Source organism: Vanellus vanellus, assembly GCF_965231255.1.
Source record: "Vanellus vanellus genome assembly, chromosome: 3".
Lineage (NCBI taxonomy): Eukaryota > Metazoa > Chordata > Aves > Charadriiformes > Charadriidae > Vanellus > Vanellus vanellus.
In genome coordinates, this window is record NC_138907.1 from 69,939,598 (window position 1) to 69,958,531 (window position 18,934).

Below are 18,934 nucleotides of genomic sequence, written 5' to 3' on the forward strand. Positions count from 1 at the left end.
CACTCCATCAGCACAATGGAAGAAGGAGTGACAGGAAGACATGAGGTTCTGCTCCATCTCCACATTCTACAGACTCTGCAAGTCCCAAAGGTCCCACTGCACTTCAGGCAGACACCAAACTAGAATAAGCTTAGGAAACCAGAAAGTTATAGTGCTCTTTGATCTTATAAGGTGGACCCTCTGCTTAACATGAAGTGGCCTCGCTCCTAGCAGCAACCACATGCACCCAGGTGGCAGCATGGCCAGGGGAATTAAATGCCACCTCCTCCCCGCAAGAAGCAGAGCAGGAGGGTGACCAGGAGAAGCAGGCCAGCTCCCTTCCATCCCCTGCTGCGTTCAAGGACAAGGGCCTCCTAGCAAACCCGGCTGGCCAGAGCCAGATAAGGCAGGTGTTCTGCAACACCCTGTCCTGCTGCCTGCCACTGTCCCCCCTGCCTTGCCCATTCCCTTCTGGGCTGGGAAGGAAAGCTTCCTGGCATGCTGGGCCCTACCCCTGCCAGGACAGGGAGGCTGCTGGCCTCACCTCTTCTCCGCTGCCCTGGTATTTCACCCTGCAGCAGCAGTGCCTTGGACCTGCTCCCACCACCGTTCCTACAGCTCTGTTCCTACAAGAAACTTCCAGCATTCTGGTAAACCTAACAGTATGATTCTTCACGTGCATAAAATCACTCAACTGCATCAGTTCACGAGACCAGAAGCAAATGCTGTAGTTTTAAGACACTCTGTGGGACAGCCAAAGAAAAAAAAAAAAAAAAAAAAACCAACCCAAAAAAACACACACAACCAAAAAATCCCAGGGGTTTTGGCAGCGTCTGTAACACAAAACACTTCTATAACAACAAAAAACCCATCTCAGCCTCAGGCAAGCAGAACTGCTACATGCAGCACCTGCTGTCGTCCAGGTGGAAAGAGGAACATCATCTTTTTAACACAGATACTGAACACAGACAAATCCTCTGCTTAAGGAGATTTGATTTCCAAAAATTGACTGAAACACCCCGAAGCCATGTATTTAAAGAAGCATTACTAAAAGCAAACATCCAGACGCAGACAGAAATGCACTGTTATGTCAAAATCATAAAAAAATATTATTTGAACTAAGTTTACCTGTGATTGGCTAGATATTAAGCTTACACCTGCTGAAATAAAAACAGCCACTCCAGGAAAATAGTGGTAGAAACCTGGAGTTATTATCAGTATATTAAGTGCTATACGAGACAAGTTCTCTGTGCCAGAGACTGCTGTCTGACAGGAAAATACTCAGTGCATTAAGACTACCAGAGAGCTGATTTATGGCTCATTTACATTACAAAGGTTTTCCAGCATAAGGACAATTCTCTCCCTCCTTCCCAAATTCTTAACTAGTTCTGCTGCTGTCCTTGGGATTTTCTCTCACACAAATCAACACGATGAAACTCACAAACCTCAGTGGAATAGCATGAGATTAAGAGCACAGTTAACAGACGTGCTTAAATTTCAGATGATCCTAGGAAACACCCCCTGACCAGAATACAGAGCAGGACAGAAAAAACACCACAAATTTACACTTACAATCCACCTCCCCATAATCAGATTGGCAGGAGAGGGACATGGTGGGGAAAAATCCCTTCCAAACCCAGGCTGGAAGCTGTATTAATGCTGACTGCATGAGAGCTTACCAGCCTGGTGCCACAGGGAACCTAATGCCATCAGGAATATCCACACAGCCTCTTACTCTGTCCAAAGACGCAGGGAAGAGGAGAAAAAGCTTCATTTCCTTGGGGAGGCAGGAGTGGGGAGCCCAATGCCCACAGCAGAAACTGCAGAACATGCAACTAATAGCTCAAATACAGTGCCAGCAGACAGTCATCCAGTGTCCCCACACAAGATTCACAGCATTTCTTCTCTTACTGTCAGAATTCCCTTCGTTAGCTATAGAATGCTTTCCACTCCCTCAGACAGATGGAAAAAAACTGCGTCTCTCCAAAAGCACATTCCTGCAGGTATCATTCATTCATATCTTCCCCTTTAAACGTGCAGCGCTGTTACCAGAAATAGACTACCCCACCAGCCAAACCAGCAATCCATTGTAGCACAGCACATGCCAGAAACAAACAGGCAAGAGTCTTGACTCAGGGCAGCAGGTAAAAGGCAGGCAACTCCATCTGTGGGCCAGAAACACCAGCACTCTTTAGTTGTGTGTGCCTCCGTGTTACTTAAACAAAACTGTGGCTCCTTCTGGAAGGGGCCTTCATGCCACAGCAGCTCTTTGATTGCAGCTCTGCCATCCGTAAGAGCCATGGCAAAACCAGAAGGCTGGATGGGACCACCGATTTCAGTAGCATGTTACACAGCATCATTTTAAAATTGACCATGGAACCACACATCTGCCAAGCATTAACACTAAATTTCCACACAAGTTCAAGCTTGACTTAATTTTAAAGCTGTTCACTAAGATTAAGCAGAATTTTATGCAGTAGGTCCTAAGAGCAGAAGAGAGGACATGTCTGGGAGGCTGAAGGGACAAGACCATACCTGCAGACACTAGCAAAACACCATGTAATTTAAAAAGGTGATTATATCAATTTCCTATAGACAACAGTAAAAAGTATGTATCTCATCTATCCAGAAAGCCATCTTCTGAAACCCCCAAATTTTATAGCCTTTAAAATACGTCTTTAAATGCCTCCAAGAGCAAAAAGGTAAATAGCACAGCCCACCAGGAGCCTCCAGGACACTCCCTGAGCCCGGCATATGCAGCTGCAGGCCATGGGGAAGGGAAGGAGAGGAAGACAAAATACATTACAACTATGGTAATAGCAACTCTTATCAAAACTGCACAGACTCCTACATCAAAAGGCCTATCGTGTAACTATTTATGTTCTAAAAAGGAGGCTAAGTAAGTTTCTTTTTTGCAGTTTCTTTTTAAAGGCTGATAAAAGACACCCAAAGGTCCCTTTGGGAAAAGCAAATATAAGGTCATTGTATGCTTGCTGCCTAACAAGCCAGCCTTATACGTATCTTGCAAGGTGATTAGTGAAAATCCTGAAATTGCTGGTGTGAGAGACAGTATGTTTGAAGATTAAAAACAGAAACTCTTTTCTCTGTATATTCTGTGATATAGCCCTCAAAGAAATCAAGAACATCATGAAACTCTGCCTTTCTTCTCTTTCCTAAAAAAAAGCCTCTTTATACAGAGCCCACAGTTACCCAGTCTCACTTCACATGCAGAGGGAAGCGAACGGGTGAGGAGATTAACCATGCTTCCTGTCTTATGCAAGCTTTGTATCCCCATAAATAGCATTTCTGGTACTGGAAAATTTTGAGAAACTCTGAAGAAAGCCTCAGGGCCCCATTAGATACTTTCACTAACTTTGTTATCCAATAAAAAAAAATTACTCTTCAATCCTAAATGGCTCCACTACTCTTGAGGATGAAAGCACTGGAAAGAACCAAGGCTGCAGAAACCACTGCCTTGTTTATGCTTCCCAGAGGATGCACTCACGTTGGGAACAATTCTGTGATTCACAGGCTAAGTAGAGGACAGTAATTCATGCTCTTCTGCTGACTCTCATCCTGCATCACAGAATTACAAGACTGCTAATATAAAAACCTCAGAGTCCAGAAAGCAACACCAGCATGAGATGAGGAAACAGTTCCCAAGATAAGCAGATGTTCAACATATTTTTCCCCAGCACTGCAACACTCTTCAGAAAAAGCAGGTTCCATTTTCCCCCCAATTCTCATTCTCCAGGTTTACATCTATGATAAAAAGAAAACTCTCATAATTTTTTATATTTACAACAGTTAAGTTCATGAGCAATGACCAGCAAGTGTCTCTCAAGCATCTGAAAGACCTCTCAAGCATCTGAAAGACCTGATCAACCCCCCCAAAGCTCTACGCAAAAGCTCCTCGTGCTGCTGTCTGTGAAATTCTAGACATTCTTTAATGTCTGAAAACTACAACAGTTGCAAAGGACAGCTGAAATACTAACCCACACAGCAGCAGGCAGAAAGTCTGCTAAAAACATTGAAACCCCTTCATTTTAAGTAACTGGAAGGCAAATCATGATACTGTATGTTTCAGAAAATATTTTATGGCTTCTCTCAATATCCAACATAGCAAATCAACTATCCTGCACATAAACCCTGAAATAACAGAGCACCCCATAAATCTGAAGTACTGACCTCTTCAGCCTTTTCTTAGAAAATAAAATGCCTCAGGCAATACATGTTATTGGTCGAAACAACGTGAGTAAAACACAATACTGTTTTTTAGTTTCAATAACATGATTATGAGGTAATGTTTGTATATTTGGAAGCAGAGCTAAGAAATTTCCATTATACAGATGAGCTGAAATGATGTATTATTTCCTAGAGTAATTTTAAAAAATTTAAGCATCTCCAGGATCTTGGCTTGACTATTCTTCACGCCCAAGATAAACCTCAGCAACCGTTTGTTTTAAAAACAATGTGTGGAAGCTTTTCCTTCTAAAAGCAAAAAATAAATTATGAGTGCTACAGGAAACCTGAATAAGCATCAACACTTTGGCTCAGCAGAGCAAGAACAATAGCAAGGAGACGACTGCTGGAGAAATAGTGATCTGAGGAGCACTAAATCTGGCCAACAAGAAAAGTACCTAACAGAAAAACCTATGACAAAGTCTCACGTATAGGAGATGCCCTCAAGAAAGTATGTTTATGCATATATTCCTTACCTGGGTTTCCCTCCTTCCTAGCCACCACTGAGACATTCTCTTTCCACACATTTCACTCTGTGCTCACTGCATTTTTCTAATTTCATCATCTTCCTATGTCTTAACAGCCACAGGAATAAAAAATATGAAGCATACAAATATTGAATACGGGAATAAAACAGAACAAAGCCAGAAAAATTCCAAAAGATATGCTTATGAACCTGGTAGTTTGTAATATGCAAAAGACTGACCAAAGGAGCGACCACAGGGTCAGGCCAAGGGTCCATGCAAGCCAACATCCTGCCTCCAACAGCAGCCATAAACAAGGACCAGGGAAAGGCCATAACAATATGACAAGTATGTATGACTTATTCTGCAGCTAAACTTTCCAGACTCTAGCTGTTTACAGCTCAGACACTATGCATTAATAATTCCTACTGTCATGGGTTGTGAATGATTAAAAGGAAAGCTAAGGTTAGGTCATAAACAATAATGTGGAATGCTGTATACCATTTGTTGTATGGTTAGTTTTATTAAAAAATAATTAGGAGAAGAAAAAAAGCTGTAAATTAGAGCCTGGTAAGAAGTAAATGGTAACTGTACTAAACACTTATGTATCTTTGTAAATCTTGGTTTTAATGCACAAATCTTAACCTGTATGAATGTAAATTTATGTATCTAAGCCAAGAATCTAAATTAAATTAAAATATGGTGTGAATTCCTTTATTTCCCTTAAATATTCACATCATAAGGCAACACGAGGGGAACATCAGGTTGTACAACCAGCTTCATTTTCTGACAGAGTATTAGCAATCTGGAGCTGTAGGGAGTCTCTGCCTACTGAGACGGGCTTTGGAGCATGTCCCAGATATTTATGTAGTTTTTTCAAAAGAATGATGGTAACAAGACCAATGTAAATTTAATAAACGCAAAAGCACCAAATCCCAGTGAGAATATTTTCCCCTAATACAAGCACTTCATCTTTGACTTCAGCAATCTGGCTCTCAGTGGTGACCAAAAAAAGAGACTGAGAACTAAAACACGTAATTCCCCTAGAAGCTATTAAAAAAATCATTCAATCTAAGTATCAGTTTTACAGTTCATCTCTATACAGCATTCTTCAGACTAAGGTCACCACAAGTTGGAGACATAACTATTAATAAAATTAATGTAAGCATCTCAGTTGACTTGTTGAAAAGTAGTATTTTTTTTTTTCAAATAAAGCACCACTAATTTGTTGCTCTCTGCTAAGAAAGTAGTATAGAGATAATTGGACATAGATCATACAAAGTATGGAAAATGCAAAGTAACTCACAATGAGGAAGGTTAAAAGACAGAAAACTTGAAACCAAGAGCCCCTTTTTGTCATTCTTTCAGTAAATTACTCAAACTCTTCCCTTACAATTTCTCATCTCCTAGAACTTCTTGTCCAAATACATCTGGTATCATACAACAGCACATGCAAAGCAATTCCAGTTTCAAGCTGTACATTCAGTGTTCCAAACTACTAATTTATATACAAGGCAATTCTTTCCATGTGACACATCACTAATTTTGGTAATCTCTTTTCAAATTAAGTTAAAACTTGAATAGCTATTCATTTCACAAGGTGAAATACCTCTGAACTTGACACTACACAATGGGCAGGGGAAAACCAAGAGGTTCTCCATTCCATAAGGGGAGAGGGAAGATAAAGGAAGAACAGGCAGAGGGAAATAGCAAGTTGTACCAGGGTTCAAGGGCACATAATCACAATAAAATGCACCAAATGTCACAGTAGAGTCAGGGGCCCAATACACACAGATGTGCCATTGTACTTCTATATTACACTGTACCATTTATTTTTTTGACTTGCTGGATATCAGGACAGACTTCACAGCAAGAGGAGACAGTTCTCTGCAAAAGCTGGAGTAATATCGGTCCATTTGGGAGCCAATGACACAGAAATAAAGAGAAGAGCCTAAAAACAAGGTTTGAAAACTTAGGCAAAATAACTTAACTACACAGAATAGTCTTTAAGTAGGAGTAGCAGTCTTAAATAAGGACCTATTGCATAAGATAAATTTATGCTTGCATGTTACTCTTACCTCTTGCCTGTTAAACTCCCACAAGCTGTAACATCTTATCTACATAAGGAATCTAAATTGGTCTTTAAAAAGTTTTGTAGAGATTTCAGTTTTGTTTGAAAAGTTACTTATTTCATTTCTTGCCAACCAAGGCAAAAAATAAGCCCTTTACCAAAAAATGCAGTGGGTAAAGGAGTGTTTGGTAAGAAGCAGAAATGGATGGTGAGGGTTTTATTTCAGCTTCACTTGCCATAGTGGGGGGAAGAGACCCGGTAAAACTGAGGCACTCAGGCCATGAAAATCTGTAGCAGAAAGATACAATGGCTGGGTGGCTCTCTTCTACAGAGAAATTTTAAATATTTTAAAGGATAAATGTTTAAACCAGCTTACTTAGAACACTAAATTTAGGGGACAGAGATGCTGACTATTGTTTCACATTAATCCTGCTTCCTCTCTAGTAGTTCAGGAGCTGGTTTGTCAGCACATAACTACCACTATGTTAATCACTTCAAATATTTTGGGGTTCTCAAGCTAACCTTTCCAACGACTGCTGGTGTAACCAGTCAGACACTGAGCGCCAACCTTACCAAAAGCTGTCCAGGATGGCCAAGACTACACTAGCCTGAAGGCTGAAAGCCTCCTTCCGATGGGAAGTCAGGCACTTTGGGATGCTGGCAGGGCAGCGAGGCCGCTGCTCATGCCCACATGGTCCCTTGCTCTGCCAACAGAGAACCTGGGTTTCTGTTAGCAGGAACTTAAAGAGAAAGACCTATTATCTTCTATTTTTCAGTTAATGCCTTTGTCCTTGTTAATACCACAATAACCTTTCCCCTCACATTAAAGAGTGGTTTTCTATGAGAATTTGTGTATTTTCATTAATATAGTCCACAAGGTAGCTATAAAACATTTTATTTCATCAGCATTGCAGCATTGAATATATGCATTTTCTCCTTTCCAACCAGGATATAAGGAGGATTCTTAGCCCTGGGTGGAGCAGAGCCCTTTTACCCACCCTCCTGACATGGAGCACAGTTTTCCCTCCTGCTGGCAAAAATTCTAACCCATTGCCCATTCTCTTCCTTGCTAAGCAGTGGAGTCTTCTCCCAGGAACACCTGATCATAAGCAAAAAGAACAAGATTCATCTAATGGTGCGGGGAAAAGAGTCCTTGTCTCATAAGAATGTTTACTATACATGAATTTAGATTTTGTAAATTCTATTATTATCTTAGGCTCACAAAACATAACAGTAAGAGGTAAGGGGGGGGAAAAAACAGTAGTGGAAGTAGAGGGGTGCATGTGTTGGGGAATCAGTTGAGGTTGCTCTTAGCTTAATAAATAGGAGCCCAAGCTGGCAGGAAAAGCAAGGTGTTTGAAGTAGCACACAAAACAGTATGAGGGCCAGAACGCTATTAAATTTGGGTGCTTAAATTCAAGGCCAGAAAAAGGTGTCCACAGATTCTAAGACAGGAAACAACCAAAACTGACAGCAACATCAAAGCACGCACCTGATTAAATTCTCTCAGTGTCCCAATATCGGGCATCTAATCTGGGAACTTCTGTGTACATCAAGTCACAAATTAAATTTTAGAAAGTTTAAAAAAAACAGGTAGGGACATTGTTAGAACTGCCTTTGTAACATAGAGAATATAAGCTGCCTGTTATTTTCAGGCACTCATATGACATTTACATGGGTCATCATGTAAAGCATTCAAACCATTCACCTGCAAGATGCTGGAACACCTGTGTACTAGAGGAAGTATGCTAGACTTAAGATGCTAGACTCAAACCAAGGACACGTGAATTCAGTTCTGCTGTGTCCCTGACTGCACACAGACAACGTACGTGAAGGTAAGATGGGCATACCACTTTCTGACCTACTTTAGCTTCTATTAAAACATGGGAAAGAGACAGGTGATGTCCCCAAAGTTACATAGCAAGTAAGTGCTAGAACTAAGAACTGATTTCAGGTCTTTTTGACCCTTGCTTGATGTCTTGTACCCACACAAGACACACTGCCCCTGTGAATTTTTAAAAGGGAATAGCCACAGATGACACAGGAAAGCTGCAAAACAGATTAAGTAAAATGTCAAGGACTTTGCTGAAAGCCTCTTGTGGCTTTCCATTTTGTTTAGCAGATAGCATCTAGAAAGGACTCAAAACATTCTCTTAAATTCTAAAGCATCTAATTCAAACATGTCTCTCAAAGCCCGAGTCTTCCTTAACAAGAAATTACTTATGCCTTAGTACAGTCTCTTTAGCTATTTCCACTTTATCCCACTTGATACCTCTTCTGCTATAGGTGTCCTTGTTTATTTCCCCTTCTCAAAATCCAAAACTACAACATTCCTTTCTATCAACATCAGCATAACTGCTTTTCTCCAAAAGGAAAGCAAGTTACCTGGCATTAACACATCCCCCACCACAAAACTTCAAGTCTTTCACCACCACTATGTACCACCTGAACATCAATAAAGAAATGCTGCAACTTTTCCCCACACTACTACTTCTAAGTGGTGCAACAGGCATGCCTCTAGACGTCTGTAATGCACTAAGGCTAGTGTTTTAGTGCAGTTTCAATAATAGTTATTTAGTACAGAGTGGAGAGGGTATACACTTTCCCTCTCCAAGGGTACAGAAAGTATCTTTGAGTCAAAGATGTTTTTTTATACTGATTTCTTCCCCCTCCTATCTGCCCAAGAATAAGTGAGCTTTGGTTCTTCTTGTACATCAGAGCTCAGAGATGATTACAGACTTGAGAAGTTAACAAAGACAAGTTATTAGGAAATCAATGTCACTTATTTCTTAAAATTCATCAATCATGAACTCCAAATGATAAAAATGATTGTCTGAAAAAACACTGCTTTTATTTATAAAGATGCTACATTCTAGGCAGCTTACCCCTTCTTAGGTGATCTTATCCTATGAGATAATACAACTTAATCTGTGCTTTATTAGAAATCAGATATACTTTAGGTTTAGACATGTTTATGTTTTAGATGTGTTTGTTTTTATAAACACTTTTCAGGAATCAGATGCTGGAAGCTCAAATGCAGTGCAATTTGAAACTGTTGAACAGTTTTGTGTTACAAACAATTATAAATCAAGTTTAATCTCCACTACCCAAAAGGAAAAGATCATCTCTCCAACATCAGGGACATAGCAAGGAAAGCACTTTCTGGATACATAACGCAGCATGGGTTTCGTTTGTATACATCCTTCAAAAATCATAAAGACTTGTGAAAAAGGCAGAATGAAGAGTTCCATATTTTAATCAACATTGAAATAAATCCTGTAACCTTACCGAGCAAAATAGCCTTGTCTTCGTTCCTTCTTCTCTTCCTTGGTCTCCATTATGTACAATCAAATGGACAAGGTGAGCAGCTAAGCGTGATGTTCTTTTTCCCCTCAGTACCTCATATCCAGGCAGAGTCCCCTGTATATAACATTTAAAAACAGGATTTTCATAAATCAACACATCAACACCACCTATGAAAACCAACAGGGTTGTGGAAATGCAACTGACCCAGTGACAAAGCAAAGTAAAACTTTCACCCATCAAGGCTTGCCATGTGATACCCATTTAGTATACAATGAGATAAAAACCAATAAATGCACTCAGGCCAGTTTCTCTAGCAGAGGAAGAGAGATACTGCAAAGCAGGTAATCCAAAGAACAGTAGAAAGTTTTAAAACCCCGGGAAGATTAAAATCTTTTGCAAGCTGTTAAATAGTTCATACCAAAACATCTTCCTGCTTTCGTATGTTTTATAGACAAGAAGATCAAGAGAAGCTTTGGAAATATCCAGCACAAACAATATAACCAGAAAGCCAGATAATGTTCATTTTATAAAAATTCTGTAAAATAGTGAGAATTAAAGTTTTAAAACAATGTAAAGAAAAAAGAGCAAGCTATATTCTTTACACAGGTTTGACTGTTGTGAACAATAAATAAGATCAAATAAGAATACAGGGAGAAACATGATGGATTCCCTGCTCTCCAGATGAACTACAGTCACCTTGAGATAGACAGGACCAGGGAAGGTTTTCTGAGAAGTTAAAAAAAAAAAAAAAATAAAAAAAAATAAAAAAAGAAGAGCAGTAGCAGTGGCTTATGACATGGAAAACACCACCTCTTTGCAGAATGCCGTACTGAAGCACGTGGAAATCAGAAGTTGGGAATTTCATAACTGCTTGGCAATTACTGCAATTAACAATATGCCACATCAATTGCTTTCCAAGAATCCTGCCAATGTTTCATCCTCTTCCCCTCTCTGACACGCATTCAACCTACCCCAATGGCTTGTGCACATGCACAAAATAAGCAAACTTCTTAAGAGTTCTTTTATCAGTATTCCAGATTAAAATTCAAACCAGAAGTTACTACTAAACATTTTAGTCTAATGGGCTGTATAACAAAGAAATGGAAGCCACATAAATTATGATTCGTGGCAAAAGAAGAAACTTCCTCTGGGACCTAATCAGTTCCCATTATTTTCTCCTGCATTAAAAGATCATAAGCTACAAACTGCCAGATGTCAACAAAAGAGATAATGTAGCAAAAGTAGACTAATCTATTTAAAAGCCCTAGAACATATCACATTAGATTCTACTAGAAACACTTTCCATAATTTTCTCTCCATATTTATGGAGCATCAGTCCACAGCAGTTAAAAGTCTATTGCTTGAAAATAGACTTTTTCTTACTCATTAATTTTGAATACATCCAGTGCATCAAAAAGAATCTAGTCTCTCTGATCTTTATGCATCAGGTAGAGTCTTACAGTAATGGTCACTCTTTAAATGGCAAATTTTCCTATGACATCTTTGGCTTCATAAAGAGAATACTATTTTATCTCCGCAAGTTAATGCATGTCACAGTCTTCAGCCTGGCCTGAAGAAACCTACATGACAGTAGGTTTTTGAAACCTACATGATAGTAGCATAACAATAGCATCAAAACAGATTGTCCTGCTCAGATGTCCAGTCTGTAACACTTACTTCCTGAGAATTTCAACACATCTTTATTTTCCCTGTTGGGGCAGGTCCTTAGATCTTCAGAAGATCAGAAACAGTGGCTTTGTTAACACCGCATTTAGAGTTACAATAAATCTTTCAAAGCATACAACTACAACCTCTACAGCAAACTACAAAGTTCAAAGAAAGAGGAACCACTCTTTCCCCTTTGCCTGCTTTCTCCTCACTACACTCAGAGACGACAGGCCAGAGTCGAGTCTCATGTTGACACCAAGAACTATCAAATAACCACAGAGCACTGAGGTAACATTAAATCCATGAGGACAACGGGACCCATGGGAATGAGAAGAGGAAAGTAGGGAGAGCCCCTCTCACCTCACTGAAACATGATCAGCTGGGATGAATGGAGGGAAGTGAGAGCTGTCCTCAGGACCTCACCTCGTGCAAGGGACCACTATGCCCTGCTCCAGCACGGTGCTGGCAGATGAAGGGAACGCCACTGCCCAGGGAGCCAGGAGGAGAAAAATCTGCCTGCCCGCAGCCCTGTCCATCCCACCGCTGAAGCTGCCACCCACTGCTTCAGCAAAGAGGGGCACAATGAGAGAGGAAGTAGGACTTAAGCCTAGACCTAACCGCAGACACTGCAGATGGTGCCAGCACCAAACCAGCGTGGCACTGCTCAGCTCATCAAGTGTAAGGTTTGCTGTTTGCTTTCATCAACACTAAGCAAAGCTAGCAATGACAACACAGGTATGGAGCCTGTTCTTCCCACATCAACTAAATGCAACTCCAAGTCCTTTCTCACAGTGAAGGGGAATAAATCAATAACTTAAAAAAAAAAAATATATATATATTCAGAACAATGGGCACTCAGATTTTTTTTTTCTTTGGTAATAAAAATACACAGGGATCTCATACCCAGTCACCAATTAATGAAAATTTTCACAATAATTTAACACCAGGTCGCAGAGGTGGTGTTCTAGGAAGGCATATTTAAGGCTGAAAATTATACTTTGAAAATATAGTACTAGGAAAAGCAAACTGATTAGGAGCGCTGACTTCACAACTTGTGAGTTTACTTTTGTTGTTGGGAATTTTTCATGTACTAGTTTGTTTAACAAACAAAAAAAAAAAGCCTGAAAGCTAGGAGGATCACAGCATAAGCTGCAGTAATTGCTACTGAAAACTAGTATTTCTCAAAGGTCCTTTTCAATTTTTAGGTTTTTTAAGCAGTAACAGTACTAAAGCCATGTTTCCTTTATAGGTTGTCACTGACATTTTAAAGTTACATCAAAAAAAGCAAACCTGCTCTGCACTTCCCCTCTACCTGTCCTTTGATATCTCCCAAGAAAGAAATCCCTGATATTCTTTATTAATATTAACTGCCTAAAACATTAGTAAGGATATATGGTTAAAATCAATCTTGCTTTCCTGGTAGCTCCTTTCTGGTAGAGACAAGGACTGAATCAGGCAGACTATTAAAAATGTACATATTTGTGGGATTTTTATATGCTGGGAGACAGACATCTTATTCATATGAGTACAGTCTAAACTCAAATGATGACAAAGCTGATTTTATAGGAACTTCAGTCTCAGTTTAACCCTTTCTACATTGAAATGGAAATAGACAGTGAAAAGCTTATATCACATGTCTACAGCAACGCTAATTCTTTTATTAGGTAATTCCAAGAGGAAAGATGTTCCCGATGGACAAAGAATGCAATTAAATAAGGATTCTCTTAGAAATTTGCCACTCTCCAAATTCAGCCAATGTCAGCACCTAATAATTATATGAAGAAAAGAACAAAATACATAAAAATATACTGTACTTTTTGCTGTTAGTCCTATTGCTCTGGATTTTTTCATTTATATTAGCGTATTTTTGGATATTTGCTTTGTGTGTTTAGGCTTGCTACCAAGGAGTTTTGGGGATGTTACTGGGAGTTTGTAGTGAGAGTGGGAATGCTCAGCAAGGCTACAAAAAAAAAAAAAAAAACAAAAAAACAAACAAACAAACAAAAAAACAAAAACAAAACCAAAAAAAACACCACAAAACACCACCCACAAACCAAAACCACAGGAACAGACTGAGCTCCTGACTCCAGGTATTCACATCACTGCAACTGCCACCACCCTCCTAAGACCTCCAGAAATGCTGCTTCCAGCTCCTGCTGCCCGCTCTGCCATCTGGCACTGCAGGACAGCAGCCTCCTGTCACAGTACATTCAAAGCAGCACAAGAGAAAGCTGCTCTAACATTAAAAATAAATAAATATGTGAACAGAACATCCTAAGTCCTCTAAAGACTTTGATAAATTTATCCTCTCTTTTCCCTCCTTTCTCAGGCATGAAGAATAATATACCTTGCTACTTGCAGTTTAAGTAGTTTACATTTTCATGAGACAACAAAAGAACCTGCTTGCTGCACTCAGGGGTAAGAACCCAGAAATCCTGTTTGCTGGCTCTAAACCATCAATGATCAATCCTCCAACTATAAGCATTATTTTCCAAAGCCATGCATATGAACAACAGCACATCAAACAGCACTAGCAATACAGAAGCCAATGAAATATCTGATTATTTTTAGAACATTGAATGGACTTGATAGCTTGTCTCTGGCCATCTGTGCACACTGCAAGTCCAGGAAAGACATACAGAGGAAAAAAAAACCTTCAAGACCATGCAATTCTCTAGATACATTTTCACAACCCTGTAGAGTCAACATCTCTCAACCCTTCATGAAGTAGGAAACTGCCGTAATTCCCTACTTTGCAAATGGGGAACTGAACTACATGAAATACCTCCACATGCTCAAATGAGAGCAGAAGAGCAACATGTACAAATATCCTCCCACTGGCTTTAATCCAGCCAGCCTCAATAACCAGCAACAGTGAAAATAAGGAAGGAGACTACTTTGACAAGGAGCCAGTTATGTTCTGTGTAAAATTTAAACTGACAAACTTTGGAGACCGACAGCACAGTCTCACCTTTATTTGTCTCTGACGGCATATGCATAGAAATTAAAGTGGAGATCCACAAAAGGAAATAAAAAGCCTAACTCCTCTGCGGATCTAGGTTTAAATCATACTCTTGGCTCCTTCGGGAAATATGTAAAAAAGCTTTTGGGAAACCGAGTCAAGGGTGGTATCCTGTACCTTAGCAGGAGCCCCACAAGACAAGCAATGGTGGCAGCAATTATACCGTGAAAAACAAGCAGGGAAGGTGAGAGGCCTAAGCACAAATTTTCTACAGTTAGGAAGACGGAGCAGATTAAGACAGAAGACTCCCAGTGAGACAGCCAAGTGGACATGGTCATGCCAAGGATGTAACAGGGAGACCCCACTGTGACGAGGAAACAGGACACTGCTGAGACACACCACATAGCTCTCACCTGCTCTCTGGTACAGTATCCCACACAACATTAGTTTTTTTATTTTTGCTTCTCTATTTTACCTCTGCCCCTGAGACTACAGACAAACACCACACACATCTGCTCATACCACTGCACGCTTCCTTACTCTCATCTGCTGTAATACAAACATTCAAATGTTGCCATTGGTCATTTTTGAACATGAAGCATTACTAACGATTCTGCTTAGATCTGCAACTCTGCAGCAGAGTGTCTTCTTATGAAGAAGTCTTCTGGGTACATGTGCCAATTCTGACCCCTAAAAAAATGCAGCGTGAGAGATTACAAGAATTACACCAACAACTTAATATTAAGACCAAAAAAAAGAAAGATATGTATGTAGTACTTCAGGAGCAATACTAAAAATGTCTACCAAGCTAGTAGAATAGGAAATTGTAGAATAAACACAGATAGAGGGGAAGCATTTTAAGTTTGAAAACTTGAACAGATCAGTTTCAGATCTGAAACTGAACCCTTGAGGGTTGCTACATGTGCCTCTGGAGAGCCCAAAGCAGCTTCCAGGGCACTGTGCAGATGCAAATAGATATAAACACACACCAACAAGGTCACAGCATAGGGTCGCACACAACACTTTTAAACATAAGGCACCAGAAACAGGTTAAACAGAAGAGGAGATGCGTTACAATTTGCTACTGGGTCATACAAATGCATATGATTAAGCTTCACAAGCCAAAGCACTAATATCAACTCTAGCATTCATTTCAACAGACATCCCATTTTTAAAAGCAGGAAGGTGAAAGCACATTAGCACCTTATGAGAAATGCTAAACTTTGCACTATTTCATTAATGCCTCACCGACTGGACAAAACAGGTTGAGTTTTACTGCTTTTATATTCTGCTAGTGTATTTCATTTGGTGTCATAGTAAAGATAAAAGTTTCAGAATAAACGCTCCAGCATCTCAAGATGAAAGGTAACAGAAATGCACAGCCAGCAAAGAGGAGAGTAAGTTACAACTTTTTTTAGTCTTTTCTTCAGGAAGAATGACCTAGTTAAAAGCGAGATTGGAAGTTTTCAGAAAAGCACTAGCACAACTGAATAAAACACAGCACAGACTAATTACATTGTTAGATTCAGTAGACTGGACAAAAAATTGTTTATTCTAAAGCTATCTTAAGATAAATATAGAATTATTTTAATACAATTATATAGTCACATTATAATTACCGTGTAAAGTGTATTGTTATCTCTAAAACATTAATAAGCTCTGTAAATAAGTTCCCAGCCCATCATACATAACTGAAGGGTGCTAAACTAACCTAGGAGAGCTTCTCCACCTCAGTGAAGTTGAGGCTGATGACTCAAACCTTGCTTAGGTGAACAACCCTTATTTATGCACACAACTACACTGACCTTTAAAGTATTAAGCCTGCCATGTTTCTTGTAACAAGGGTACACTCTTAAAATACCCAAATAACAAAAATGCAAAAATTAAGAGACTGAAAATAAATTTGTACGCAGAAGCAGTTTCTGGACTTCTTGTTCGGATTAAACACAAACCAGTATCACAATTGCTCTATCTGCAATGGAGAGAAAGAAAGATTCAATGTGGCTACTGTACCCTGTGGCCTGTCAAGGACGGTGAAGATAAGATCCAGAGATAAGATAAGCAAAGGGAACAAAACCTAGAGGAACTGGGTGCAATGTTTAGGAGCTTATTATCTCCACTACTGAAGTGTAGTAAGCTAACAGTCCAAGCATCTCCTTTGCTACTAATACATTAAGAACAGGCCAAGCTTAGATCACCTTCAGCTCATCAACTGGATGTGCAACAGCCTGTCTACATGAACAAAGTTAAAATAAAATAAACAAGAATCAATGTAACAGAAACATTTGTGATTCAGAAACCAAACAACAATAACAAAACTTGATTAAACTCCAATGGACTCCCCAGATGAATTATTCCTACCTGGCTTGGGAGAAGACTAACTCAAGCTGTCATGTTTCACAAAGAGTAAGGGGAAGCAAAAGAGCTAGCAGAAATTCCACATCACCAGTGATGGCTGTCAAGAGAGAAAAACATCAAGATTCAGTCTTCCCTTATTGGTAGCTGAACATCACCAGACGCATTTTCTATAAGGAACAATATATTTTACTGTGTAACTCAGCTGCAATTGCTAGGCGGAAACTGGTTAAAAAGCACAGTGTGAACTATTAACAGGCAGAGCGCTATGCCATAACAAATGTAGAAGCACAGTGCTGTCTGAAATCAGGCCACTTGGGAAGATTTTAATTTTTAAATCAACAAGAACATTGCTGCAGAAGTTTTAAAATAATTAACACCTTCCTTTTCTTGTATCCCCTGTTTCAACCCACCCCAGTTACAAGTAAGCATCAAGCTCAAGCCTTCTGAACCCTCACAGCCTTTCACGCTCCCATTGTACAGGTAGACACAGCATGTGGAGTTTAAATGCCAAATCCTGCATCTTCATGGACTGTTGACAGAAAACACTGGTCTCTGCCTACCAAATACTGTAACAAAAGGTACAAGGCAGCAGAAAAACATTAGCATTTGGATAAACAGAATGAATTCTGCCACCACTGAAATACAGAAAACCTCATACATGTAAATAACAAACACCCAAAAATTTGCAGGGTGCTGGTTCCAGTTAATTGAGATTTCAGTAAATTGCAGCTACATTTATTTTAAAAGCTAAGCCTTTCAAAAATTCCTCATAAAGAACATTGCTTTCATTTTACAGGTGAGAGACTGAGATCCAGAAAGACCTTGTGGTCACTCTGCAAAGTTTTTACAAAACCACAGATCTTGTAACTGCAAAGCAAACGGCTTACCCTTTGTACCTTTCTTTCCTGGGACACCTGCTGAATGAAACAAAGCCTGTGCTTATGCCACATACTAAGGCATTTCTATCACCGGTTACTTTGCATTTCTGAGTCAGATCCTAAACTGATGTACACCATCACAGTCACACCACTACAGAACAAGAGGAGGATGCAGTTTACCATATTCAGAAAGGATAAGACAGATCTCACTGTTCTCTTACCTCTCCCTGGAGCACACAGGCACGCACACAAAGGACTTTTACGTATGTGCTTAGCAGCATTCAACTAAAACACCAAGTACTTGCAGTTTCTAAAAAATAAAAATTGATGAACATTCAACACATCAACTAACATTTAGACAATGCCCTTAGCATTACCTTGCTGATACCAGCGTGTTCCTTGATCATAACAACTGCTAGTTTCATGATCTGCTTAGAAACATTTGAAAGAAAGCCTGCACATCTGTTTTGACAAAGTCAAAGCACGTGCATACAGATAACCACATCACTCCTACAGCCAATGAGTTATGGATTCTCTACAGGTGTTTAAGGGACATGACCAAGTCCTCCTTAGATTCCCCTCTGAACCAAGCAAAGGGACAGAAACAGCAAACAGAACGTCACTCCATCCTCACCACTTCTACGCAGCAGTGTGTTACGACAGCAAGTCAGAATTAGCTTACACAGAGCAGGATTTGCACTGACAAATCAGCAGCAGCACTACAGACAGATGTACAGCAAACGTCCTTTAGTGATCAAGGGGACCTTGGCCAGCCGAAGTGCCAGGCCAAAGAAACTGGGCTTTACTTTCGCTCATCTCTCATGCTGTTAAAATATTTCCAAGCAGCTGCCAGTTTAAAGTATTACTGCCCTTTGCCTTCCTCCCATTCACCTACTTCAGCTGTTTGCTACCACTCCTCCACCCAAAAGTACCACACAAATTACCTATAGCAGTCAGCAGAAGGGTCTCTGTATCTGCAGTTTCTGTGCCAGCTCACACTCAGTTC

At 39.9% G+C, this 18,934-nt stretch overlaps 1 protein-coding gene across 1 annotated transcript in view; it reads right to left on the bottom strand.

Moving 5' to 3' along the window:
* NCOA7 (nuclear receptor coactivator 7) overlaps nt 1-18,215 on the bottom strand; it is an 80,370-nt gene extending 62,155 nt beyond the window's left edge. Inside the window, exons 1-4 of the mRNA XM_082480444.1 lie at nt 18,150-18,215; nt 17,054-17,147; nt 15,302-15,382; nt 10,045-10,176 (exon numbers count right to left, since the gene is read on the bottom strand). Of these exons, the coding sequence (XP_082336570.1) occupies nt 10,045-10,094 (50 nt within the window). The 5' untranslated portion in view covers nt 10,095-10,176; nt 15,302-15,382; nt 17,054-17,147; nt 18,150-18,215. The remainder of the gene's footprint in view (nt 1-10,044; nt 10,177-15,301; nt 15,383-17,053; nt 17,148-18,149) is intronic.
* Nucleotides 18,216-18,934: the final 719 nt, after the last annotated feature.